General features: G+C 45.9%; 2 protein-coding genes across 2 annotated transcripts in view; one reads left to right on the forward strand and one right to left on the reverse strand.

Moving 5' to 3' along the window:
- Nucleotides 1–11408, forward strand: part of LOC121362335 (store-operated calcium entry regulator STIMATE-like) — a 28609-nt gene extending 17201 nt beyond the window's left edge. The window contains exons 5-8 of the mRNA XM_041483747.1: nucleotides 2575–2687; nucleotides 3766–3849; nucleotides 4833–4949; nucleotides 10765–11408. Of these exons, the coding sequence (XP_041339681.1) occupies nucleotides 2575–2687; nucleotides 3766–3849; nucleotides 4833–4949; nucleotides 10765–10878 (428 nt within the window). The 3' untranslated portion in view covers nucleotides 10879–11408. The remainder of the gene's footprint in view (nucleotides 1–2574; nucleotides 2688–3765; nucleotides 3850–4832; nucleotides 4950–10764) is intronic.
- A 2260-nt stretch (nucleotides 11409–13668) lies between these two features.
- Nucleotides 13669–27256, reverse strand: part of ITIH5 (inter-alpha-trypsin inhibitor heavy chain 5) — a 44963-nt gene continuing 31375 nt past the window's right edge. The window contains exons 8-14 of the mRNA XM_041483801.1: nucleotides 26636–26807; nucleotides 23790–24099; nucleotides 20557–21110; nucleotides 20138–20188; nucleotides 18979–19095; nucleotides 17308–17685; nucleotides 13669–16307 (exon numbers count right to left, since the gene is read on the reverse strand). Coding sequence (XP_041339735.1) covers nucleotides 16009–16307; nucleotides 17308–17685; nucleotides 18979–19095; nucleotides 20138–20188; nucleotides 20557–21110; nucleotides 23790–24099; nucleotides 26636–26807 — 1881 coding nt within the window. The 3' untranslated portion in view covers nucleotides 13669–16008. The remainder of the gene's footprint in view (nucleotides 16308–17307; nucleotides 17686–18978; nucleotides 19096–20137; nucleotides 20189–20556; nucleotides 21111–23789; nucleotides 24100–26635; nucleotides 26808–27256) is intronic.

A 27256-nucleotide genomic window follows, 5' to 3' on the forward strand; every position in this document is an offset into this window, starting at 1 on the left:
ATTAGATCCCTTGGTTTTGGAGGTACCATTTGAATATCTCCTAAGAAGTTTTTATTGACTTTTTCTACCCCCACCTTGTCACCCAGTACAACTTCCATTGCTTTCAAATACTTGCCTTTCCTCAAACCCCCTGAACCCTCCACTTTGGCTGTGATTGAGCTTTTTTCCTACCTGCTCTGTGCACAGCAGTCCCCAGAAGGCTGTAAATAAAGCTGTCTGGCAGTAACATGTGGGCTGTGCTGACAGCTCGGTGCATTAGGCAGCCTGGATTAAAACTAATCCTGTTGTGTGGTAACAGCTCAAATACCTCAGGCTCTGCTGCTCTGGCTCCCCAGCACTTGGGCTCCCACACACCAGTGGAGGATGAGACACATTTATGTGAGGTTGCCACGGCCTCCAGTGGTTCTTGGGCTGCTCCAAGGAAGTTTTGCAGGTGGTGGGGAGCACTAGGAATGCTGCTGGAGGAGAGCAGTCATAATTCAGTGGGCGCATCCTTTGGGGTGGAAGATCTGAATTTCTGCGAGGATGGGAGATGGCTGCAGGAAGGTTTTAGCAGAGGCTGTTCTCTAAGCTAGAGGGAGAGGTTTGTGTTAGACTCCATGTGCAGAGCTGAGATGTGTCACTATAAGGCACGAGACAGCACAATGCAGACACGCTGCTGCTCTCAAGGCAGGAAAAAGGGAAGTTTATTTTCTGACTCCAACATTTACAGATTTCCAAAGGTGACAGTGGATTGGAGGGTGAAAGTGCCACCTCTCCAATGACACTGGACAAACCAACAGTTCATCAAATTTCTCCTCTTCCATAAAAGAATACGAAACAATAAGTTGCTTACATAGAGAGCGTGAGAAAGTTTGCTACAAGAATGCAGACATCAGAAGGTTTAGAAAATCTTAAAAAATCAGGGTGACAGAGATGTCCTGGGTTACCTCCCAGCTAGAACCAGGGACAAGAAACTGAAGGGTTCAGAGGGACTATTATACATTTAATCACCCAACAGGTGTGATGTGGAGACTGCAGAGGTCATTCAGACCAGTTCCCCACCCTGCTGTGTTTAGAGTTTTCCTTTCCTTGTAGAAAAGAGGAGGACATCTATTTTATTCGAAGTTTTTTTGGCCTCCAGGTAGCAGATTAGTTTTTTGCTGGCTGGCGCATGGTGCATGGTGTGGCTGAAAGTCTTGTGGGTTCTCCTTGAGATTTATGTATAGAAACACTTCCTGTAAGAAGAATCCTTTCCCACCCACAGAGCAGGGCAGCTCTTGATCCACCAAAGACATCAGGCTGAGTCTGAGGATGCCTCTGACCAGCTTTCTGCAGGAAAGCAGCACTTAATGAGCTCAGCTCCAGTCTTCCAGCCTTTCCCTACTGTGGAAGGAGATGGGGCAAATCTGTCACATGGGTTGGTCTAGGGACCAAGCAAAAGCTTCCCTGAGCTTTTTAGCTGTAGCTTTGCAACGAGGCAGGTATTCTGGTATGTTGCTAATAAATGACAGAATAAGGACAAATGTACCTGAAAACCTGTTTTGCACTTGCTGGGAAGCTGATCCCCACAGAGCTGGGGCTTGGTTGGATCCCGCTCTTAGCAAATCCCAGCATGTGCTGCTGGTTTTTGTGGCCAGAGAATTTTATTGGTATGGATAAATGTGCCTTTGCAGACTGCTGGTGTTGTCTCCCTCTGCCACATCTCGACAGAATTGTGCTGAAAAGTGGACAAAAGTGAAGCAAGGCTCCCAGCCTGCTGCCATCTGACCACATCGAGCATTAGCATCTCTCAGTGCCAACTGCACAGGTGCTGAAAAGTGGGGAAAAGTGGACAAAAGTGAAGCAAGGCTCCCAGCGTGCTGCTGTCTGACCACATTGAGTGTTGGCATCTCTCAGTGCTCCTTTGCACGGATGGAATCCCAAATCCCGGGCAGATTATGCTGGGAACAAGTGTTGCCAGGGGTTATCTTTGTCTTTAAGTGGTAAGAGGAAATGCTGCAGCTTTCCTGAGCCAGATACAGTAGCTCGGTTTTGCAGAGCTGAGATACTCTGGTGAGCCAGGGGAGGTGATACCAGCTGGCACGGTGCTCACAGAGGGCTGAAGCAAGCACATGTAATAGATACAGAACCATCATTGTTGTTAACAATACAAATATGCTTTTCCTTCTTTCTTGGTGAGTGCCCCGTTGGAAACATTCATATTTAATTAGCATTGATTCTTTTTGAGTGAATTGCTTTAAAACCTGGGGTGATGGAGCCACTGTCCCTTGCTCAGACAATATCACATAACCAGCCCTTCACTTCATCAGCACAATGAAATAATTCTTTTCAGGCCTGATAAATTACACTGCTTGGAATGAAAATGGTTACTTGAAGTTTTCAAACTGTTTCTGGTAACTGTGTGGATAAGGCTTGGCAGGGAGCACATTGCATATTATATTTTTAATGATCCATTTGCATTTACTTTATTTTATACAAGAGTGAGCAGGTACTGACTGGTCCTTGTAGAGAAGAGGGTCAGTATCAAGCAACTTTTCTGCAAGGCTGTTTCCTCCTGTCCTGTGTCCCAGATTTAATATTCTGTTTTTCCAGGTGACCCTCCACAAGCTGCTGCCTGGATTGGCCAGTGTATCCTCTACTTGCTGATAATGGTTTTTGAGAAGACTGTGATTAGCCTTGTCCTGCTTATCCCTGGTTGGACAAAGGTAAGCAGTATTTTTCTAGCTGTAGCTGCTGTGGTTTCTTTTTGCTTTGCCTGATTCATGGTTCCCATTATTGAAGGCCTTTAATCTTCACACTTATTGACATCACTCTGTAATCATTAGCTATTACTTAAATTTTGGGAAACATGACTTTCATAATGGTTTGGCTTCTGGTGTATTCTCTTGCTAGTCAAAAGCTAATGGAATAAGATGATGGTTTAATTTTCTTCCCCATTCTTGGAAGGCTAAAATGGGCTGGGCTGGCAGCTGAGCTCCTTCAGTTCTGCCAGAGGATTTCTGTGTTATTCTGTCAAGTCAGTCCATGTTGGTCTTTCATGATCCTGTGCTTAAACTGAGGGATTAGAGATTAATTTGGGAAGTGCTATATGAGTAGTGTGTTGTCTTTTCCTGCTCAGTTGCTTCTGTATGCCAGCAATGTTAATTGTGTTGATCCAAAGTTTATTTAAAAAAAAAATAAAAATAATAACCTGTGGGGCTTTTAGCCACTTACCTGTTGGGCGGTAGGTGTGATGGGTGTAAAAACCTAATTCTGAGAGTCAGGGGTAACTCCAGCTTGGAGTCCTCTTTCAGCAGGCTCTGAGGTACCAGGCACTGTGTGTAACTGAGGAGTTATCCCCTGCAGTCTGGGAGCACTTACCTCTTCAAGGGTTGTCCTTCAAACCCAGTAGCCTACAGTGCTCACACTTGGATGTGAATTCTCCAGCAGCACCAATTCAGATCCAGAGAAGCTTCTGGATTCCTCTCCATGATTACAGTTCATGGCTGGTGTCCTTGTTCTGCAGATGAGCTCCAGGGAGCCAAGGGAAGTCCCACCAGTTGTTGTCATGGATAGTTACACTGAAAGACTTGTTTCTGTACAAAATCATGTGTTTGGCAGCTGGGCTAAGGGAATATCCTGTGTAAACTTTTAAGGACTGGGTTGAAACACAGGCTGGAGAGCTCTGGCTGCTCATGTAAGAGGACAAGCAGTTTTCATCAAAGATCTTGCAACAGAGCTGTTCAAATAATGCTAAAGTGTTCTAAATAATGTTAAGTGTTCTAAATATTTTCTCCTCTGCAGCTTCAGCAGATCCTCCTGGGTTACATCCCGAACCCTCAGCTGGAGCTCGTCCTGGTGATGTTTGTTGTGCCTTTCATAGTCAATGTGAGTGGTGCCTCTGCAAGTGCTGGGCGGGCTGGTTTGGAGATTACCAAACCAATCATGGGAGTGCACAGGGACTGGCTGGGGGCAGCCTTGAAGTGCCTGGGACAGGGTGGAGGGGTGTGTAAAGAAATCTGTCAGTCACAAACGTGTCAGTGCCACTGTCTCTGTTCCCAATTCCCTTCCCTTTCTCTGGGCTGCTGTGGGACTGACTCTTCACCTCTTGGAATAAAGCTGGGTCTCCTTAGGTGAGAGCTCATCTCAACAGCATGGGGGATGCCCCAAGCACTTTAATGTCCTATAGGATGGTATGTGACCTTGCAATCCAGTCATTTGGCTGGATGTCAGATTGTATTACAGCAAGACAAGGTGCTCAGGGTTACCCAGAACTGCTGTTCTTCTCAAAACTAGTTTGACAAAACCTCTTGAAAGCTCAGCTCTTTCCTGGTTCCCCTGATTCTGGGTAATCCTTGAGTGCTGCTCAGCTCCTGCTAAGGTGGGTGGTGGGAACAAGGTGTTAACACTCAGATGCTCCCTGGACAAGCAGGGAGTTGAACTCAGTTCCAGCTCATCCCATGCACTTTTCAATGGATGCAGCACTGGCAAAGTTGGATTGATCTGCTTCTCTCCACCGTCCCAGGCTGGAAAGCAAATCTCACATTGGAAAGCAGATTCTGGTCCTCAAAGAAGTGATTAGGGTCTGGTTCTGGCAGATGAACTTTGGATGGAGCTTGGTTCAGTGGTTGTGTTCTGGTAGAAACTCAGCCTACTGTGGTCTTTATTTAATCTGGAAACAAGAGGACTTGTGTAAGAAGGGACTGAAGGAATTTGACTCATCCAGTCCCCATGGATGCAGGGCTGATTTAGATACGAGGTTGATCAAGGCTGGATGTCTGGAGGACCCAAGAGGAGAAGAAATATCTGTGATTGAATGACTCCGCATTTTGGTCTCTGCAATCTGTTGATGTAACTTCTTTCTTCCCAAGGCCATTATGTTCTGGGTTGTAGACAGCTTGATCATGAGGAAGTACAAGCAGAAGGATGCCCTAGACATCAATGGATCCACAGAAACTCCTCGGGCCAGGAGGACTGAGGAATCTCAGGTAAGACCAGGGATGCAAACTTCTGTTTCAGACCAAGATGCAAATTTGTGGGATGGTCTGTGTGTTTTACCACAGCCCTGTAACAGAACATCACATTGCCTGGACCTGGGGTGGTGCTTCATGGATGTGGGTGATCACCCTGCAAAGTCAAACTCACTCTAACCATGAGCAGTGTGACAGCCCAGGCAGTGTTGCTGAAATACTGCCCTGGATGATGACAGTGTCTTGGGATGAGCTGGCTTCTGCACTAATCTGCGTGTGCAGGCTAAAACTGTCCCTCTGAGCTTTGCTATATTTAATTGTAATTAATTTTGGTTGGGAAGAGCTTACTTTCCTCTCTGTAATTGTTAGCATCCCTTTTAGAGGACAAGGCTTAGCTGGGAATCCTATTTTTGTCAGCATTTGGTATTTTTTCATCCAGATTATTGTCCCTTAGCTGGAGGAGGCTGTGTTTTGTGTAGTCTGAGCCTGAAAGTTATGGTGGGGGAGGAAATGCTGCAGTTCCAGCAGACTTTGTTCTTCTTAATCATGTGGGGTTTGTTGGGGAGGTGGTGTCTACTTCTCACTGACCTTTGGGCAGAATCCACGGTCTTGGTCCCTGGGAGGAATTCCCTTCCTTCTCCTGGCACCCAGGCCTGGTTTCAGTGTGTTCTGTGTGCTACTGCTGATACCCTGCAGCTCGCTGGTGAGACTTACCAAGATAAGATAATTTCTGGCAGTCGCAGCCTGGCTCCTGGAGGAGCTCCTGCTGAGGAATTTAGGATGAACACAAATAGCTCTTGCTCTCTGAGAGTTCTTTCACAAGGAGTAACTCAGCTCTTGTGCTGATAGATGGGATGGCCCATCACTGGTGACACTGCAGCGCACACAGAGGTGGAAACGTTTTCACAGTGTGTGCTTGGCAGTCTGCACAGCAGCCAAGGCTGCTGTGTCCCAGGGGTGCAGTGTCGAAGTGGCCACTGCTCGTGCAGTGTGAGAGGAGTCCTGGCTCTGGCAGGGAGGGCAGGCAGGTGGGAGCAGCTGTTGAGACAATGGGGCCACTCCTGCTGGCCCTGCCTCTGGATGAACAGCTCCGGGGAGGTCACTGGTGGTCAAGCCCTGCCCTGCTCACTGGATGTGTTCCTGAAGCCCAAGCTCTGTCAGAATTACCCCAGCTCAGAGGCAGAGCTGAGGAGGTGACATCTCTGTTTGAGACAAGGACCTCCTTCACAGCTTTTGGGACCCAACCTGGCAGCATCCAGGCTCACAGAGGGTGGCTGCCGTGGATGTGTCACAGATGGTGTCACAGGAACTGCTCCTCCATGGAGGTGGAGCTGCACCTCTGCCTTGTTCCACTGGAGCACTGCAAGTGTTTGGTGACTCTAGCTCAGTTTTTGGATAATCTGAAGGAACAATACCTGCTAATTTCCAGATGCTAAGAAAGCCTCTTCTGGCAGGTCAACAGGCTGGGAGTTTCAAGTAGTGGAAACAATTCCCACAATCTGCCACTTTCTGTCAAAGGTTTCTCTCACCTTCCAAGTACCTGACTGCTTTTCTCTGAAGAGTTCAGCAGAAATTCAACAATGTGCAGGTCATCTGTTCATCCTGAAACCCTCTGATCTATCTACTGCAGTGGAGCTACCAAGGGGACTGGTGTCTTCTCACACCAGTCTGCAGGGATTGCCTCCTTCATGTTCAGACATGTTCCTGTGCCTCGGGTCTGACAAATATTTTGGGCAGAGAAGGAAGTTTATGAAGAAATACAGAAGTGGGTAACTTGTTTTCCAACTCTTTCTTGGCACTGGGCCTTGAGGAATAGCCTTAAGCTCCTGCTTCAGGTGTCAGCTTCTTAAGCTGTGAACTAAAGATCGTGTTGACTGGCTGAGCCCTACAGCTGGATTGACTGGAATTTAGGCTCAAAAGCAGAAAATGAGCATTTTCTGGGCTTGTTGCTGCTAACCACCTGTTCACGTGGGGGAATTTCATGTTTCCCTGCTGCCCAGTGGAGGAGGGAGGGGGGCTGAGGAGTGCAGGGCAGAGCTAATGTGTCCCCCAGGTTTATCAGGGTTCATCAGGGCTGTCTCGCTGCAGGCGCCACCAGCTCCCAGCTCACTGCTGACTTGAATTTCAGCCCTCTGCCTATCTCACCAATGGAGTGTCTTTATTTTCACATGAACCAGCAGTTTGTGTTTGGGAAAGGAGGCAGAGAGATAGGAAGGAGAATGGAAAGAGTGGGCTGGAGTTAACCTGTTACAAGCCCACGCTCTGTGCTTTGTCCAGGGGCAGAAGGAAACCTCAGCTCTGTCCTTGGCTTGGTAGAGCAGCTGGGCAGCCAGAAGAAACCCAGCAGCAGCAATCCTGCTGGGTCTGTGCCTGCAGCCAAGGAAGTGGCAGGTCTTGTGGGCTTTAAAGCTGCTTTGGTGAGCCAGAGGATGAGCTCTTGCTGCTTCTTTTACACTGAATCCCTGAAAGGGACAAACTCCCTCTTCTGGTTGGAAGAATTTCACCCTTCTTTCCTTCCATGTCAGTCTTAAGCTTTGTGTTGTTTCAGTGCCCTGCCCTGCCTTGTAAATGTTCATGGAGTAATATTTTTCCCCTCTTATGGGATAGAGAAGGATCTCTTGAATGCCAGTTTGCATCCAGTGCTGTTCAGCCGAGGGAAATTAATTCATCTGCAAGCCCTTATTTTTGCTTTGTATGTGTCCTGCCCTTGACCTGAGGCTTTTTTCCCTTGTCCTTGTAACTCCCATGAACTTTAGATCTTATCAGTGATTTCTTTGTTTCCTCCACTCAGGAAAACAAGTCAGTTTTAATATGTTTTATTTGATCTTTTTTCAGTTATTATTTTTTTCCCCAGGGAGGTGGATGAGTTTCTGTTCCTTTCCTGAAGGCTTACATTTTTAGAGACAACCCTTAAAGCAAAAGTCCACTAACAGTGGTGCTTGTGAGAAAAATTAAGGTGAAATTAGAGGCTACTGTGAGGCTGGAAGGAAAGTTGATATACTGCATGAGGGCCTGCCTTTGGTCAGGATGGAGTTCAGCACCTGGCCTAATTCCCTTCATAAGGAACTCTGCATTTATGCATTCATTAGATGAAGATGCTGATGGACACCAATACAGTGCTGCTTACTTATGCTGAAACACTTAGAAAGTCCAAGAGCAAGTTGGATTTGCCTGTTGCTTAGCCGAGAAACAATTTTATTTTTGATTTTTAATTAGCTCAAACTTGTGTTGAGCTGAGGTGTCAGGTCCTTACAGGGAAGATAAATGAAGGTGGACATAGAGGTGCTTCTGGAAGGAAACTGTCCCACCTGACTCATGGTAAATCACACTGTGGAATGTGAGGTGTTTGAGGAGTGTTGAGTGAGACAGCAGCACATTGTCCCAGGACTGGGAAACCATGTCCCAGCTGTGCCACCACCCCACTGCGATCCTGACCTGGATGCGTCTGCAGGGAAAGAGCCTTGTCCAAGTTGTTCTGAAAACTCCCAAATTAGAGTTGGGCTTGCAGATGATGTCTGAGGCTGTGTCCTGTGGCTGTCATGGCAATGAGGTGCTCTCTCATGGTGTTGCTTCCTGGGGAATTGTGGAAAGGTTACTGGGGGACTGTTGCTCCTGTAGCTTCCTGTAAGTGAGGTGTTTGGGCTAGGTTGGACTTGATGATCTTGAAGGTCTCTTCCAACCCAGTCATTCCGTGAATTCTGTGAAGTTTGTGGTGGGCAGGTAGCAGCCTGGATGGGTCTGGATGCACAGCACCGTGTCACCATCCCTGCTTGGCTGCAAGGGGATTGGAGTTTCCAGCTGAAAGCCACCCAAATCACCAGTTCAACAGGCCCCACAAGCAGTCTGTTGCAGCCTGCCAGAGCTCAGTGAGTTCACAGTGCTGCCTGTGAGTAATTACACACACATTTCTTCAGGTCCAACAGCATCACAATACTAATGTGATAAACAGAGGAAATCTTCATGTGAGAGAGATGCAAACCTTCCAGTGTGTGTCCTGAAGCAAAAAAAAATTAAATTAAAAAATCCTTGAGACCAATGAGGGGGACAAGAGAGCTTAATCCACTCTGCTGCTGTCCTTTGGGTGACTGTGAGGAGAACAGCCCTGGATGGAGGGGCTGGGGTGTGTGTGAGGGTGGGGAGCAGGAAATCTTCCCCTGCGGCTCTTCGGCTGCTTTGAAGTCACTGACTCACTGGAGTTGTGTTTTTCCTGTTTAGTGGTTTTGTTGCTGTGGTGACTGGCCCTGTGGTGCTGCCTGAGTGCTGACAAGTGGAGGGCATGTTAATTCACAACTGTGTGTGGAGATATGTGGAGATAGAGATAGGAGTGATTCCCCTGCTCCTGGTTTTGCCCAAGGGATCCTGAGCTCTGGGGATGTTGGGAATGGTCTGTGTGTGAGCACTGGGCTGAAAGTCCATGAACCATCCTTTGACTTGGGTCTTGGAGCTGAAAGGCTGCTGAGTCAGGCACAGGGAGACTTCGTGGTGGCAGTGCGGATTCTCTTGGCCAGATGTGGGTGTTTGAGGAGATGTGGGTAGGACAGGGTTGAGCGAACAGCCTGGTCTGGAGCACAGCTCTGATGAGGAGCAGCTGAGGGAACTGGGGAGGCAGGAGAAAAGGAGGCTCAGGGGTGACCTTATTCCTCTCTACAGCTCCCTGAAAGGAGGTTGTAGCCTGGTGGGGATCAGTCTCTTCTCCCAGGTAACAAGAACAGGACAAGAGGGAACAGGCCCAAGTTGTACCAGAGGAGGTTTAAATTGGATATTAAAGAAAATTTCTTTACTGAAAAGGTGGTCAGGCCCTGGCACAGACTGCCCAGAGAAATGGTGGAATCACCATCCCTGGATATGTTGAAAAAACATGTAGTTGTGGTGCTCAGGGACATTTAGGTTTACTGGGGAACCTGGCAGTGCTGAGTTAATGGTTGGACTCAGCCCAGGAGGCCTTTTCCAACCTTGAGGATTCAATGACTCTAACCTATCCAGCCATGAATATTATCCATGCACTTGCTGGCTGCCTTGCATTGGGTTTCAGCTCTTCTGCAGGCAGTGCAGCCATCTTCTGGATAAAATCAGGCCTTTTTCCTCTTCCAGAGGCTGTGGCTGAAAAATGCCCACACATGGCTCTGTCTGCATCTTGCAAAAGCTCCAGGCTGATGGCAGCCAGTTCAGAGCAGCCCATGGTAGCCTCAGGTGTGGAGTTAACTACTGAGGGTGTAGGGTTTCCTTTGGGTCCTCCAGCAAGAAAAAAATGTGCTTTTTTACCTCAAACACCAGTGAGAGGTGTCAGTGCTCTGCTTTGGCCCCCACAACTCAGACTGAGCCAGGAGCTGCTGTGCCAGGCAGAAATGAGGTGCTGCCGGGCCAGGACACCCCTCCTGAGCTGGCTCCATGGCTGGAGCTGAGCCTGTAGCCCTGCTTGCCCTTCTGGCTGAGCTGTGGAGGTGACAAGCAGCTGGGGGCCTGGGAAAAGGTCTACATGTGGTACAGCTGTTCCCAAAATATGTGGCCTAATTTTTGTACAGCTCCACTGAGGCTTCAGCCAGGCCTGGACATCCATGTGCGAGTTCTGTCCCATGGGGATCAGAGCCTTCATCAGCCCGTTCTGCTCTCAAGGAAGGGCACCGGGACACCAGATTGTTGTGGTGCCTGTGCCCAAATCTCTTTGGCTGTTGTTGGAGAAATGGTCTAGATGACCTTGAGGTCTTACCCATCTGCCAGAGAGGATTGGATCTGGCAGCAGACCCCTCTAGGAATGCTTGACTTGTTCAGCAAGCAGTATTGAGAAGCTCTGGGACCTTTGACTCCAACAGCATCTGTCTGTTCTCCTTTCTAGGTATTGCTCTCTCCAGACATGGATTTTGATCAGTCTGAAAGCGATCAGGATATTTCAGGACTCTGGGGAACCAACCAGAAGATGAAGCAGCCCAGCTATCAAGTGGTCATCTGACAACACCGGGACGAGGGAGGTGGAGGAAGGAGCAGCTGTGATCCTTGAGCTGGCCAAGGAAGGGCAGGGTGGGAAACACGGGGTGATCCTTGTGGGTCTACAGAGATCCTTTTGCCTGCCTCACCTTAGACCTATCCTGCAGTTGTCCTGTGGATGCTGTCTGTGCATCCTGTACAGGCTTGAGCAGTATCTGCTTTACCTGTCTGCCCCACACGCAGGCACGTTGAGGTTGGGGATACAGGGATGGATTTTCCCTGGCTAGACAACTGGGTGTGACTTTTTTTTTGGTTTTTTTGTTTGTTTTTTTTTTGTCAGGGCTAGAGACTGAAATGTAAATATTGTCTGGTTTTTTAATCGAAAAAGGAAAAAAAAAAAAAAAAGGCTGTATTCTGTAGTACCTGAACTGTGACACTTTTATATGCACAATGCTCAAAAGAAATGGTTTGCAATATGTATTTAAATGTCTTGAATTGGGAAGCTTGTCCCAGTGGATCAGATTCTTTTTACTGTTTTATAAGGAATCCAATAAATATTTGACCTAAAATTGCTTCATAGATTAAATGCCTTCATTTGCTTAATGTTCTGCACAACCTTGACGCTGTGAAAGGCAGGAAGGGGAGCTGTTGAAATCTTTCCTGACCAGGTAAGATTGTAGGAGCAGAGCTGCAGGGCTGGTCTGCTAACCTAAAGATGAAGAGCTTGAGCCACAGAGGTTGATTTCTGTGGTTGAGTTGCAGGAGCTGCTTCAGTGCAAAGCCCTGATCCTGCAGCAGCAGCCTGTGCTGGGCTCCAGAACACACTCAGAGCTGGATCCCAGTCAGCACCTTACAAGGGAGTGTTTACTGGAAGCTGACAGCTCGCCTTTTACTCAGTTTAAAATAAACAAATTAAATCTCTGCAGGATCTGATTCAAACTGTGTCTGAAGCCCCATTAGCTAGCCCTGTTTTGGGGGTAGGGAAGGATCTGGGGTGGTACAGCTGCTGGAAAAGACCCTGGGTCACCCCAGGACTGGCACTTTCTCCTCCAAGTGTGAAGTGCAGGGCTTTGCCCTGTTTGCTTTCCTCTTAGCAAGCTGTATTTGTCTATAAACACAAAAATGCAAAACACTTTGCAGCTGTCCTGGGGAGAGGGCGAGCACAGAGCAGCTGCACCACCCCACTCCCAGGCTGGATGCAGAGACACAGCTGTGGAGAGACCCAGCCAGAGTCCAAATGGGGGGGAGAGTCCTTGGAGCAGGGATCCAGGATCCACTGGGCTGCTATCCCTACTGGAGCCTTAGCTAGCCTTTGCTTCTTGCAAGACAACTCCCTTGAAGTGATGGGTGGGAATGTTCTTTTATTTTTCCTTTTCCCCCTGTATTTTTTCCCAAGAAAACAGCCCTTATTAAGGAGTAAAAATTAAAGGATTTGGATTTTCTAGCTTGGATGGATTTAGATGCAAAGGCTGAGCTTGGAGCATGAGAAGATATTTGGTGGGAGTTTTTTTGGGTTTTGGTTTGTTGTTTTTCTCCTGACTTCAAAGTGGTTTGAAGCCTTAGATGCAAATCAAAGTCTCGGATGCCCCTCAGTGCACTAGACACGCTTGGCTACACTTGCAGCTGTGCAGCTTTAAACTGTTTTTTCTGGAAATTAAGTCCTTTTTTGTTTTTCTTCCTTAATGAAGGGTCAAAATCCTACTTCTGCTGGCACATCAAAAGGCTTTTGGAACACATGGCACACAGCTCTCTGAATGGATTATTTATATTGCTCAGTGCAGTCAGTTTCACAACACAACTTCTGCTTGTCTGGGAGGTTCTGCACTGGTAGGGTTGGCATAAGTCCTGTGCTGTGCAAGGTTTTGACTGGAAATATATTAAAACGGCTTTCTTATTGGAAACTGGCTCCCTGTTTTGAGGAATACTGGTATTTTGGGAGTTTTGTTCTTGCTATGGGGCTGCACAGTGCAATTCTGCAATGGGTGAAGAGTGCAAATTTGGCCAAAGCAATGTCCTTGACCTAAACTGGACTGGTGAGTGACATGACTTTCATTTTAGCTCTTAGTTGAGGCTGTCTGAGAAGTTCACAACTGGCAATAGTAGAGAAGTAAAAAGTGGGGGAAGGTTCTCCCTCTCAACCCTTGTGTAGCCAGTGCTGTTCCAGCAGCCCTTTTCCTTCCCTTCTCTGCAATGGTGCCGTGCAATTGTTTCCATTGCACTCCAGAGTGCTCAGCCAGGCTCATTCCTGAGCTGTCTGAGCAATGTGCAATCGCTGGGCACATCCCTGTGAATCCAAGTGCTCTGTGACCTTCTTGGAGATGAGAACAAATGCATCTTCACCGCAATAACTGCATAGAGGTCTGGGAGCTCTCTGGGACAGCATGAAGGGCTCTGAGGGGGAAGCCTGAACATATCCCCCCTCATGACAGAGGGAAGTGTTGTGAAGCCCACTTCAGAGCTGAAAAAAATTGAATTTACAGTCCATGACCTGCCTTTGCTCTTGGGTCAGCAGGAGCACAAACTGTTTTCCCATGTCCTATTCTACTGTATTTAAAGTCTGTGGTTAAACTCTCATTTCAATGTGGGAGTAGAACCCTGGGATCTGTTCTTGCCTCCTACCAAGTGTACAGAGACTAAAGAACATCAATGACCTTTAATTTTCCACTGAAATTACCTATTCCCAACTTACTCTTAATTCATGAGTGGTTCTTTCAGTCATCTGGTACCGTGAGCCTGTCCAGCAGCATAAAACACACACAAAACTTTAGCTTCAAAGCTTGTTTTATCTTTGCCAAATGAAAGCTTCACTGCAGTGTTCACTGTAAAATATTTATTGTGAAATGGATAACTGGAGCCTTCAGGAGACCTTGAGTATATTGCTCCAGGTGCTTCATTGGACTTGATCCTTGTTATCTTCAGGCCCAGAAAAAAATGTGTTTCCTTGGCTGGAGGAGGAGAAAGAGGAGCAATGATGCACCTGAATTATTAGCAGTAGGTGTGTGTTTATATATATTATATACATGTCTATATACAGAGGAGATGAGGGGAGAGCCTGAGCCAGTCCCTCCCCTTAGCAATGCACGTGGACAGCACAATGTGGGAGGAGAGGGGAGGTTTCAGTAAGGACAGTATGGAAACAGCTGCCAAACCCTGGGGTGTCCAGAAATCCCCTGCACTTTCCTGTCTGCTCCGTGCCAGTGAAAGGGGAGGTTGTTTGGATGTGGGCTGTGGGTGATCTTCCTACTCTCTTCTTGGGCACAGAAGTCAACTTCACAGCTGTTCTTCCTCATTTCTTTCTGGCCCACAAGCAAACTGCAGAGCATTAAACCTCTGTTATTATTCCACACTCAGGACTGTGCTGAAGGTCTTGCCTTCAGCTCTCCCTCGCAGGAGAGCTATTTCTCAAGATAGCAGTGCCCAAAGCAGTAGTTTCTTCTTTATGTTCTGTTCCAAAGTACAAGCCTTGGCATGAGTTTTGTGCTAACTGAGCTCTCTGTAAGGATCTTCCAGAGTGCAGTTAAATCTTGCTGGTTGCTTTTGGCTGTTTCCAGGCAGCACATGGTGTGAGTAAAGAAACCATGCTTGCCACCTGCTCTGCTGCCACGGTGCTTGGAGCACTAACGAGCTGATCAAGCAACTGGAAAATCACCACCCCACCCCCAGCAGCTGGAGCTCCAACAGCAACAATATGATTTAATTGTTAAATAGAAAAAAAAAAAAAATCAGTCAAGATTAAACCTATTTCTGTAGGTCCCTGGCAACTGTTTTCTCCTAACACATGGATGTCATTTAATTCCTGGAGATGCTTCCACACCCAGCCTCCCTCTTTTTCAGTTCTGGAAAGGCAGAGTATTCATGAGCTCAGTTGGGCCTTGCCATGTAAATGTCTTTGTGGTTGTCAAGTCCCCTTTGGACAAATTCTTTGCTAAAACTCCCCTGTGGCTGATCTATAGCATTGCTCAGTGATGCCTCACTTTAAAACACGCCACAGCCTTGCAGTTTTGGGTTTGGAGCACCACCTGCAGTGGGGGTGGCTGGCAGACCCTTCTGTAACCTCCTGCTGCCAAATTCCTGCTGCGCACAAATTCCTGCAGTGTAAGGAAGGAGAAGAAGCCAGGGGAAATCAGGATGAAAATTTTTTGACAATTTGGAATAAATAAAGACTTGCTCCCTAATTACAAAAGCAGCTAGAATTGTCTAGTCAAAATTCAAGAGGCTGCTTTGTAGGCTCACAAGCTGTTGAGGGTTCTGGGTTGTCATCCCTTAGGAAATTTTAATCTTTGCTGAGCAGAAGGGGTGTGATGCTCAAGGACATGGCAGGTCTGCTGGAAGCTCAGAGCAGAACTTTGCTTCTTCCTGAGGGAGTCAAGACTCAAGAAATCACGAACCCTGCAATGTTGTTTAAACTGAATTATGTTGAATTAACTGCTCCATGGAATGGGAGCCTGCACCACTTCTGTTCTGCTGAGGACCAGAGGTTCTTTCTAAGCTCACAGCCTGTGCACCATGACAGCAATAAACCCCTTCAAGGTTTTCACCACTGTTGTAAGGGTTTGTAGTGATTCAAGGAACATCATGTTTAGTGGCAAATCCAGACCTCGTCCCACTAACCAGGAAAGCAATACCCTCCTGTGGCCTGTTGATTTAAGGTTTTGATTTTGTTTGATGCTAATGGGTCGCTGCAGATGAATATCCACCCACATCTCCTCTCTCTTTTTGTCTTTCTCTCCTTTCCCCATGGACCAAGGTTGGAGCAGCTTCTTTGCAAAGCCTTTTACCTCAACAGGCACTGTTCTGTATGATCTGCCTTTCGTGGGGTGACTCACCAGCCCCAGGGTGTATTGCACAGATCCCTGCATGGGTTTGTTTTAAGGCCAGCAGCCTCTGCACTGTTCACTGGCTCGTTTTTCCCTCCCTTCCCACTGGGAGAGCATCAATCATGCCTTTAACAACATCATTTCCCCCAGCCTTCTTTTTCTTCAGGAATTTGATGAACATTCATTTAGCGTGAAAGAGAGACAGCTGATTTCCAAGGACAAAATCCTTGGTTTCTTTGGCACCAAAAGGTAAGGAAATACTCATAAGTTGCCTAGTAAAGGCTTCAGAAGGGACCCGGTACCCCACATGGTGCTGCAATGCATTGCTGTGACCAGTCCTAAAGGCTGTTGATTGTCCCAAAGCTGGTCCCTGTGTCAAAGGGATGAGAAGCCAAATAGTCCTTGTAGCTGCCATCGATCAGTTTGTCTGCGTTGTTTTTGGCAAACCAGCAGTCAACTTCCTGCTGGCCATTGTAGATCCTCCTCTGCTTCCACACCACAGGAACCAGCCGCCCCTTCACCTTCAGGGTGTTTGTAGGGTTTGCCTTCAACGCCTCCGTTTGGTTCTGCCCAACCTCCTGACCACTCGTGTTTAGGGATTCCTGAAGAAGCTTAACTTCATGGCTCAAGAACTGACCTGCAAGGCAAGATAAAATAAGAGTCCATGACGGGCTGATTTGTGCCTGTTTATAAATTGTTGTGGTTTGGTGGTTTGTTTTGGGGTTTTTTGGTAGGATGCATTTGAGGATTCTCAGCCTATGGATCTTCTCTGCAATAGCAAGATGAATCTTCTTCCTGTGATCCATTTCTAAATCCCACAAACACAGAGGTTAGAATAAAACCCTATTTGTTTTTTTTTTTTCATGGGTCACTAAAGAGCTTAAGAGGTTTTTTAGCTGCCTGTAGTAAGTTTGCTTCTGTGGGACATGGTTACTAGAGGTTAATAACCCACACAATGACATCAGCAAGCAAAAAGTCCTAGGCCTGAAGATTCAAGTTCTGTCCCCTTGCCCTCTTGGTAGAAAGCTATTTTACACCAAACCTAAGCATGGATTTAGAAGTTTGTCCATGAGAGTGGCCTGAGTCCAAAATCCCACTCCTAAGGGATCATCTCCTCCTTCACCTGGGGGTGTTTGAGTGGCACAGAAACTATGGCAGAAACTTTGGAGTTCTGTACATGACCAAAAACATCAATGCTGCTCATTGGCTGAAAGAACACAACCATCTGGTCATTAGCTGAGCCTACCTAAAGCCTAGTTCCTTCAAAAGGTAGGGGTGGCTCTTCCTTCATTTCACATTGGAAAAAAAGGGGCCACAAAAAGTTCTTAGGGAAGATTTGGTTTCTGTCTCTGTACTGGGAGCATCAAGCATGTGTATTCTAATAGTAACTGTACTGAACAATCATTAAAAGAGTGGAAATGTGAAAACCAGGCACAGCTGGGATAGGGAGAGATAACTCTTACAGGAAAAGACAGGAGAGGAGTTGGAGGTACTAGAAATAGAGAAGTTGAGAGAGGATGTGAAAGTCTCACCTGGGAACTTAATCCTCACCTGCCTTGCTCCTTCCCTCCTGTCTCTGCTCAGAAATATCCTTTTTGTTTGATTTAGAGCTCTGAACCTGAGAACCTGCTACCTACCCAGTAGCCCGTGGGAGTCAGAAGAGAGGCCTTTACTGTTGGAGATGTAGAACCCCAGGTGATTCCTCTGGTATGGGGCTGGCTTCTTGTAGTGGTGGATGAGGATGACGAAGCTGATGGAGTCCCGGATGGTGACGGTGATGTTGGAGTAGGCAGAGATGGACACCTCCAAGCTCCTGCTCCTCACGACAGCACTCCGGCCACAGGACAGGACAAGCCTCTCCCCATCATCCAGGATGACTCTCTTGGGTGTGATCTCCAGGTAAGACCTCTCTGGCTTGTTGCTGAGGATGGTGATGGTGCTGAAGTAAGTCCGGTGCTTCTTGTGGCCGTTGGGTGGTGCGGGAGCTCCAATTAACTGCCCGTTCACGGTTACACCTTGCAGGAAAACAATCAGTAAATGAAAGCTGGAACCCAGGATCACAGAGCCACAGAAGAGTCTGAGCTGGAAGGGGCCCAGCAGGAACAGGTCTATTGTCTCAATGACACAAGCCTGGTGACTGAGGACATGCAGGCTCGCCACCTCGTGCTCGATTATTTCACTTTCCAGCATTCAAATGAGTATAATCAGACTGTTATGGAATTGTGACCTCATACAGAGCACATAATCTTACCCAAGCTCAGAAATACTGGCCTCCTCTGCAGGCAGGTGCCCCCAGTTCCATTAATCACAGTGTACACAGTGCCACAGAAAGAAACACTTTTGAGTATTCTAAGGTGCAGATCCCAATAGGTCAATTAAAGCCTTGATGTCCACAGTAAGATTCCCAGTCATTTTAATATTTGTTGTGACCTATTGTCCATAAGACAGTGACTCACTTCCCACAAGCCTCTGAAGGACTGACACTTAAGGAGGAGGCTTGTTGCTAACCCAAGCTAAACCCAAGCCATTAACACTGAGATTAAATGTCTCCATATCCCATTATTCCTGATGGGATCTCTCATTTCTGTCTTCAAACGTTCAAGGTTCTAGTGCTACAGAGTCTGTTTTCCTCAAGCTCATTCTGCATTTGAGCCACAAAATCATTCAAGCAGTAGCACAAACAGTCTGTGAAAGAAGTTGAAGGGAAACATTGCCTGGAGCTGTTTTTTTTCTAAGGCACACATGAACACAGAAATATGGGGGTTAGACCACTGCCACACAGAACAGAATCCTTACAAATTTACTGTGGGGTTCCTAAAACAAGCCTGTGAATTGTCTCTGGTTTTGACACCCCTTTCTCCCACTGTCGCCCTGAGCAGGACATAATCTGCTTATTAGCTGCCCTGCTTAGAATTCCAGATGGGATCAGACCACGCTTTGGCTCAGATTGGCTTGGATAAAGCAGATCCTGAATCATGTGGGTTTTCTCAAGACTGTCATGACTCTCTAGCCAGTTTGGTGGTTTCTTTACTAAAAGAGCCATGGTGCTTGGGTACTTTGCTCTGTCCTCAATCAAACAGTACTGTGAGTAAAGAGGGAAATTCCCACAGAAGAGCAATTTTGTTGAGTCCAAACCTTTTATCTGCAAGCTGTGACTTTGTAACTGGGTGAAGTTGAACCATACAAGAAACTTTTTCTAATTTCCTATCATTTTCTTGCCTGAGGCACCTTGGTGCTTGGTCTGCTGCAAGGCTTGGCCTTACACTTTGATTTTCCTCCACAAGAAACTGCTTGACTTGGCTTCTCACCAGATTCCTTGTGATCAGAGACCAGCCTGAGAATGTCCCCTGGTTCTCCATCAATATTGAAGCAGACAGAGAACTTGCTGGAGGGAAAATCAATGACGAAGTGAGGGTCTCCATCCGCTGAGAAGGCATGGAAAAAGAGACAAATGTTAGAGGCTCACACAAAACTCCAGTGTCCAACAGATTGCAACAAAACTGCTGTTTAAAATGTGTTTGTCCCTGTTTTTTCTAAGTCCTCCTGGTTTGTTGTTTTTAGAGGGTCAGATGGAGTTTGCCAGGAAATGCCAAGTTTTGCTTTGTTTTTCGCAAAGATTGTTTTGTTTTTCTCACGGATGAGAATTTTCAATCACAACTCAAAACAGTCTAGATTAAAATCAGGATATTTTCTTCCCAGAATATAATTTTGTGATTTATGGGAATGATCATGTAGGTGTTTTGAACTCTTCTCCATTCTTTCTTGGCAAGCTACATCCCCACAGCACACAGAAATGTACATTCTGACCAAGGGCTGCTGCATGGCTCCACCTCACACTGACCCCTCCTGGCCCTCAGTATCACATTGGAGCAGTCAACAGCAGCTGTTGATCCCACAGTCCTAATTTTTTCAACAATCCTTGACCTATCATCAACTATCAGACAGCTGCCATTAATAAGGCAAGCCAAAAATGCTATTTTCTTAGGTAAAATTTACCCTATCAAGAGAAATTCAAGTCAGAGTTCTTGATCTGGACTTATTCTTCAGAGTTTAATGTATGAAAAGTCAGGTAAAGGTGCAGGACGAACAGGAAAATTATAAAATACTATAGAATTTTCTCTTTTTTCCATCTTAACAACTTGTTTATATTTCAGCATTATTATTTATAGAAGGTTTTTTCATTATTTCTAGTACAGAGAGAATGTGTTTCTGTTCTCCCCTGACCTGCAGAAGTCTCAAATATGAGGATAAGTGTTGTAGATCATCTGCCTTGCTCATACTCCTTCTCATTACTGATCCTCTCTGTATTTTGGTTTTGTTTTCATTTTCCTACCTACTCTGTAGGTCTGACAAACAGAATTTTGGCTGGTCACTTGTATGGTTATACCACAGTGATATGCATCTGAGGTTTCCATAAATCAGTCACTATTACTTTGTATTATTAAAGGCATGAAAGCAGGCACTGACCTGAAGTTTTGGAGATTTTAATCCTCTGTTTATCTTGCCCTCTGCGTATACCTAGAAGTGGGGAAGGAAGGCTGTTACAATTACTTACTGAGCAGCAGAAAAAGACATATTATAAAAATGCTCCCCAAATATTATTCAGAGAGATTACGGGATAGATTCCTGCAGCCACTTTAAGTTTAATGTAGAACACCACTTTTTCTCCAGTAGTTTCAACAGAGCAGTAAGTGCTTCAAGGGGGTGAGCGAGGGGCCTGAAAGGTTTGCTAAAGGTTACCCAGCCCACAAGTAGCAAAACTAGTATGAAAATCTCAGCTTTACCCCTCAGTTCACTGTCCAGATCACCCCTGTGCCAAAGTCAGCCATGAGACATTGCCCAGAAAGAAGATTTTTTACCAGAACAAGGTCATTCTTCTCTCATACCTGGTGGGGCCTTGTGCCCCTGCAGGCTCTGCACCTTTTCCCCAATGCCATCAGTAGAAGGGCTGATAAATTCCTCCTGAGGTGGCTCTGAGTGGAGTCCAGCCTCTTTCATCTTCAGAACAGTGAAGGGGGTAACAAAATTGTAAGCCAGGGCCATCGACTTGGCTTTTTCCATCAATTTGTCCTTTTCCTCAACGTCATCACTCTTCAGCCGAGAGTTGAGCAATTCCTTGATGGTGAGGTAACTCCACGCCCTCTCAATGTAGTTATTGTCACCTTTGCCATCCTCCAGGCCGGGGACACCTCTGATGTCATTTCTGCTTGGCAGGTCAATAGCCACATCTGTTTTGAGCAGGATGTACTTCTTGGAATTGCTGGCAGTCACCTCCACATGGAGTTTGTCCGAGGTGCGGTTGATGAGTTTGCCGGCTATGATAATTTCAGAGCCATTGAAGTAGTTGGGGAAGAAGTTCTGGGTGACCTGCTCCACATCATCTTCAGGGTAATCAACACGGATGTCAGAGAGAAGGGGTGTCCCAATTTCATCATAGAACCTTAAAGCAAGACATATTTTTCACTGTTAGCACTGTGTGAACACACTCTTGCACTCGTACACCGACAAGGACACAGTCAGGTTATCTGAAACGGCTCCTAAGTTGTTCAGGGGCAGTTTGAGCCATCAGAAACCAAATTTAACTACCACATCCACTCTAACTTGGCCTAGAAAAACAGGGTGGGGGGGTCTCTGCCCTTAGGGCTTTTCAAAACCTGAGTGGACAAAGGAACCCTCACCTAAACTTGAAGTTAGCTCTTCTCAGAACAGGAGGCTGAATTACAGGATATCCAGAGGTCCTGTCAACCAAAGTTATTCTCTGCCTCATTTTAGTCTTCACTGTTCCTTAGGCATCTAAACAGAGTCACTTAAGCATGTTCAGAACCATCCCAGCATGGCCTGGCAGCCACCTCCTTTCCACTATGGGTCCAGATCTCTGCAAGGAGATATTTGTGACCATTTAAAAGTAAATTATTGGCTTCCAAGATTCACAGAAAGCGCGCCAGTTATTAAAAAATGAACCTCGACAAGATGCTATTACCCACAGGTTTCTTGTGGTGTTACAAATGGTATCCCAGAGCCAGAAACTGTTAAGGCCAAAATGTTAAGTCCACCAAAGCTGAAGAGATTCCAAACCAAAGCTCCTGAAGCTCTGAAAGACCCCTAGATTGGGTGGTCAGTGTAGGACAGGCAGGAATACAGTTTCCTGAGGGGCAACAGAGAAAGAAAATCAAGAAGGAATCTCACCATGTCCTCCATAAATGAGGACATTTCCAAGGAATGGAGGAATTCCAGCTGCTATGTACAGGCACCCTGCCACAAGAGAACTCAATTCCTCATGGCTGATTTTCTGTTGGAGCAAGGCATGGCTTTCCTGGAACCAGGGAGGTTAACCCTTTAATGCCTTGTTAATGTGACCAACCACACTTGTGAGAGCACCTCACACTGGACAGCCAAGAAAACCTTCCCAAGGCTCAAAGCCCCAGTTTACAGTACTGTGTTTTCTCTACAGCAATGTGCTTTTGAAGGTTCCTCCCAAGCTGCTCCAAGAATACCACATTTCCCATTCAAATGCCAAACTGCTCATCTCTTGGCAAGTCATTTGAGTTTAATTTGGTAAATAAACAAAGAATTGGCCTCAGCCCTTTTTCTAGTTCAAGCTGCATTTATTTGACACATCTGGTTAAACAGACTGTCTGGAAGCTAAAGTCACACTTTCTGCTTTATTCCCTCTCCAAGGGAACCCAAAGCCTGAATTGGTTGACTTTCTTTTAGTGTGTCTGAGCACTCATTGTCTTTCATGCAGAGACCTCACCAGATTTAAAAACATGACTAAATTAAACTTGAAGACTCTCTGTAAATTAACTTCTGAGTTGTAACAAATGGTGGAGATACACAACCTGTCTTAGAGTACAATTCAAGGAAGTATCTGTATAAAAATACAACCCACTGAGCATAAAAAAAAAAAATTACATTGGCACCCATTGAGGTTTTCCCTCCAACTGAGGCTTGAATTGGCCTCCAGCAGTGATTGTGCTTCTCTGTATAAATTTGGCACCAGGTGCCAAATGGGTTTGCCGTGACTGAGCTTGATAAACAGGGAGCTGTTCATCAGAGAGAGGCATTTGAACAAGTACTGGCAGCACTGGGCTTCCACAGCCCAATCAAGCAGAACATCCTCTGTCTGCCAGGGAATGCCACTTGCTATCCAAAATACATGTCCTGAGGAGGAAATTATGTGGGTGGAGTGACATATGGATCTATAGAATTTAGTTTTGAAGGAATTCTTGTCCTGCATAACTGCCACAGAAGGCAAAGCCCTGGTGGAAAGTTGCTTTGCTCCAGAGGAGTCAGGCATGAGCCAGGAGAGAGGCCAGTTCTCAATAACCTTATCTTTTTGGTTTCTGTGGTTAAAACACTAACATTTTGGGAGCAAAAGCCAAACATTTTTATTTGGAAACATTGACACACTGCTAAACATTTGGTCAGAGATGTGGTCACACATCCTTCTGCTGCTCATTACCAGGGTCTCTCCTTGGACTACAGCTCTCTTATCACAGAGGAGGAACATAATTTCTGGTCCTACTGAAGGATGAGGATTTCAGGAAACTTGTGAGGAGTTTGGGTCACAAAAAATAATGGAAATTAATGGTCACAAAGAATGAGGAAATTAATGACTATATGGTTATCCCAGGAATGATCTTAGTGTGTTTTTCCAAGTCGAATATTCTGGATCTTGGGCAAAAGGTTATCATTTTTAAAAAATAAAGAAATAATTTTTTTGCCCCAAATTGTAGTCTTCATTCCTGATCCCCTCCATGCTGTTTATGTTGTTGATTCGAGGTATGCAATGCATCGTCTCCTCCTACCATCTCCCTGTGAGGAGTTGGGACTCAGCTGTGCCCCCCAGATCTCCAGGTTTACATGTCCAAAACAATGATCTGAATTAGGGAAACAAGTGCTTTGTTCTGAGGGGCTGGGAGCTCCAGTACATCTCAGGGAGTCTGCTAAGAAAAAGGAAATTTTTGGGTAGCCATTCAGAGTATCAGATCATACTCTGCCTCTCCCAAGAAGAGCTGAGTCTCAGGGAAACTCCAATTTCTTGCCATGTGTCATTAAGCATTTTCCATCCCAAAATGCTTTCCCAGAGAACCCAAAGAACAGCAAAAGCAGAACAAACCCCTTGAGGTGGCTGGCTGCATCCTCATCCTCCTGGAAAAGCCTCGTCATGCCGCAGTTCTCCAGCGCCATCCTCTCCAGCAGCTTGTGGTCCACGTCATTGCCAATGCCGATGGTGAAGAGGCAGAATTTATCCCGGATGGCATCCTTGGTGTTGCTGAGGATTTTGGAGGACTGTGTTTCCCCAACAGTCGGCCTCCCATCCGTGAGGAAGATGATCAGGGACACGCTCCTGGCATCGATGTCGTTCTGAGCAATGTAATCATTCAGCAGCTTTGCCCCGGTCTGCAGAGCCCCGTTGATATTAGTCCCTGGGAAGGTACCAGAATGATTAGAGGTCATTTCTCCTTCTAAGAGTGGTGTGAATAATTTCCCTGAGCTCCCTTCAGTGAGGTGACAGCTTCTCTGGACATCAGGATGTCCCTTTTCTCCACATGAAGTTGCTCTAGCCCTTGAATTCAGTTCAGCTCTGTTACTCAGTAAAAGTTTGGCACAGTTGTTTATGGTCTTATGAATTGAATTATGAATTTCATTTTGTCATGTGAAATTGCCGTTGAATGTTTCAATGTACAATAATCAGTCTGGTAAACAGTCATACTATGTCTGGCTGGTACAAGCAAAAATTGTTAAACTTAATTACGGGACTCTCCTAGATGATATCTGAACTAGGAAATGTTCTGCTCATTTTTTTCTGAAGGGCACAACACTTGTCAGGAAAAAAGTCTTTAAATTGGAAAACAAGTGGATGGGCTCCTTCTTCACACCCCAGGGGATACAAAGTTTAAAGGAAAGAGCTTGGTTAGCTGAAGAGCATGTTTGCACAAAACAACTGGCTAGAGAAGAATGAAACTGCGTGAAGTGGGGTGGGAGGGAGAAAACAAAGTAAATGAGGGAACAGATGTACATTAGAATAGGCATGAAAAGGATCCAAGCCCACTGTGTGTTAAAAAAAAAAAAAAAAAAAAAAAAAAAAAAAAAAAAAAAAAAAAGAAAAAACAGGAAAATTAGTACAAGTATTCCCTTTCTCTATTTCTGGTCAAAGCACAGAGGTATTGGCTGTGGGACCTTTGCAAGATCAGCACATCAGGGTTAAAAACAGCTCTTAGAAAACAAAGCAGGTGAAATGGGTTAAGAGCCATACACAGCTGACTCCTGAGGGTCTGGAAAGGGAATTCTAGGAAGGTTATCAAAAGGATGTGACAGAAAGTCAGTCCATACAGCACAAACCTAGAAACTCAGTGTGCACAGCTCCGGTGACTGCAGCAAGCCAAGGAACAGGAAAGCAGCAAAGACTTCTGAAAAGTCCTCAAAATCCTGACTCTGTCTTCTGCAAAATGGTTCTCAACCAAAAAAACCTGCACCCAAATATTCTAACTCTATCTCCAGGCAGATCCAAAATTTCAGAAAGACCTTTTTCCCCAAAACCAGAAGAAGACCATGTCATGTAGCATTATACTCATTTGTACCATAGAACTACCAAGCACTAAAAATTGCCTTTTACCACATGCTCAGGTATTTAGCAGCAGGATTCTTCTCCCATTTTTTGGTGTGCAAGTACAACACAGGGGTGTAACCACACCATGTTATTTGTGTGTGTTTATGTTCAGTGGAAGATTCTCAAGGAATAGCATCTTTATGAGGAAAACACAGAGTTATCCAAACCTGGAAAAAACCTGAAACACCTGTGGTGGAGAATCACTGCACCTTCCTATTGAACCACAGTCAGTAATTGCCATTTACTTTTGTTCTCTGGCAGGTTCATGGGCAAACCCAGCTGGTTCCTGCACAGCTCTCTTGGCACTTCAGGAGTAAAAGGCTTTGTTCTCTGAGTTTAGTCCCACTATTGGTAATTGTTTAACTGGGCAGGTCCCTTCACCACTTCCTAAGCAATTCCTCTCACAACACAAAGAGCACAGCCAACCATCCTGTTTGCTGTGTTTTTCCATCAGAGGGTTTCCTCTGCTAGGAGTGGTCACTGCTCAGGGGCAGCCATGGGAAGGCCCTCCCTGACCTTCAACCAGCTGTGACTACTTCCATGGGGAAGGGTTTGAATAGGTCATTTTGCAGCTCTCTGGGCAGCTGCTGGAATATGTTTGATTGCAAATCTCACAGGAGATTTGTAGTTGGAGATTTTTTATACTACTGTCCATAGCCTCACAGGAGACCTATGAATCAAATTAAAACTCACACCTGCATTCTGCCACTGTTCTGGGGTCTTCTCTGTCCACTTTGCTCCAGGCAACAAGGCACAAGTAAAAAGGGCTGAGAAATTCTTAAAATATAATTTTGGCTGCTCCTTGGCAGAGACAAGAGGACAGTACTAGGTGAGAAACTCCTGCAGAATGCAATCCCTCATCCCACAGCATGTGCTCCATCCCTGGGGTTTCCAGCCCAGACAAAATCATGAGCCTGCTTTCACAGAGCCTTTCAGAAACTACACAATACTGGCACTGTGTGTCCTTTGCCAGGGTATGTTTTCATCTGTGTCCTCAAGAAATAACCTTGGAAGCTTTCCCATTCCGAGGATGTCACCAGATAAGCAAGAGAATGGAATCAAAATTGGTTTAATAAGTCTAGGGAATCACAGATTAATTTTGGTTGGAAGGAACATTTAAAGGCCATCTTGTCCAAACTCCCTGCAATGGGCAGGGTCTGAGGAAACCTTCCCACCATGTATGTTAATAAAGAACATATAACCCTGAGTGGAGGTGAAGGGACCCCCTTGTCCCATGACCTAAATCCCAATGCCTTTTTATTCCATATGCTCCAGGACCACATTCACCACTCTCTGTTCTGTTGTAGTTAATTGGATAACACAGTTAATGCCATCTATATCTCTGATCATACCTCCAGTGGGTGACATGTTATGGATGTACTTTTTGGCATCCCTGATGTTATTTGGAGTAACTGGCACCAGCCGGTCCTGCTGCCAGACCTTGATCCGGTTGGAAAAGCCAATGATATTGAAGTGGTCTTCAGGCCTTAGGTCCTGCAGAATTGTGAAGAGAGCTTCTTTGGTCTAGAAAAAGAAAAGACAGCAGCTATTGGTTTCTCTGGGTCTGGATTGAAGGCACTTGAGACAGCAGTTAATGTTCAGACTCAGGTGTTTATTATTTCTTATCAGTAAAACAGTCTCACTACTGTGAGTTTGGCAGCTTTTCATTAGAAGGCACAAAATGGCCAACAATCTCCTGTTACAAGGTCTGTTAAGACTAAACTATCCCATTAAGAACTGATACCTAGATTATTTTCCCTTTTAACCCAATCACAATGTGGACTTTTCTGCCCAATTACAAAATGCCACCCAAACCCATGAAGAAGGAGGAAGAAGAAGCATGAAGAAGGAACCCAGGACAACACTCTGTGCCCTCCATCTTGCTTCCATCCACAACATACTAAAAATCCCAAAACTTAAATTTCTCAGCAAGAAATGCACCTACACTACTCTCTAGAATCTATTTCACATTT

This window comes from Pyrgilauda ruficollis, unplaced genomic scaffold, assembly GCF_017590135.1.
Source record: "Pyrgilauda ruficollis isolate IOZ18807 unplaced genomic scaffold, ASM1759013v1 scaffold61, whole genome shotgun sequence".
Lineage (NCBI taxonomy): Eukaryota > Metazoa > Chordata > Aves > Passeriformes > Passeridae > Pyrgilauda > Pyrgilauda ruficollis.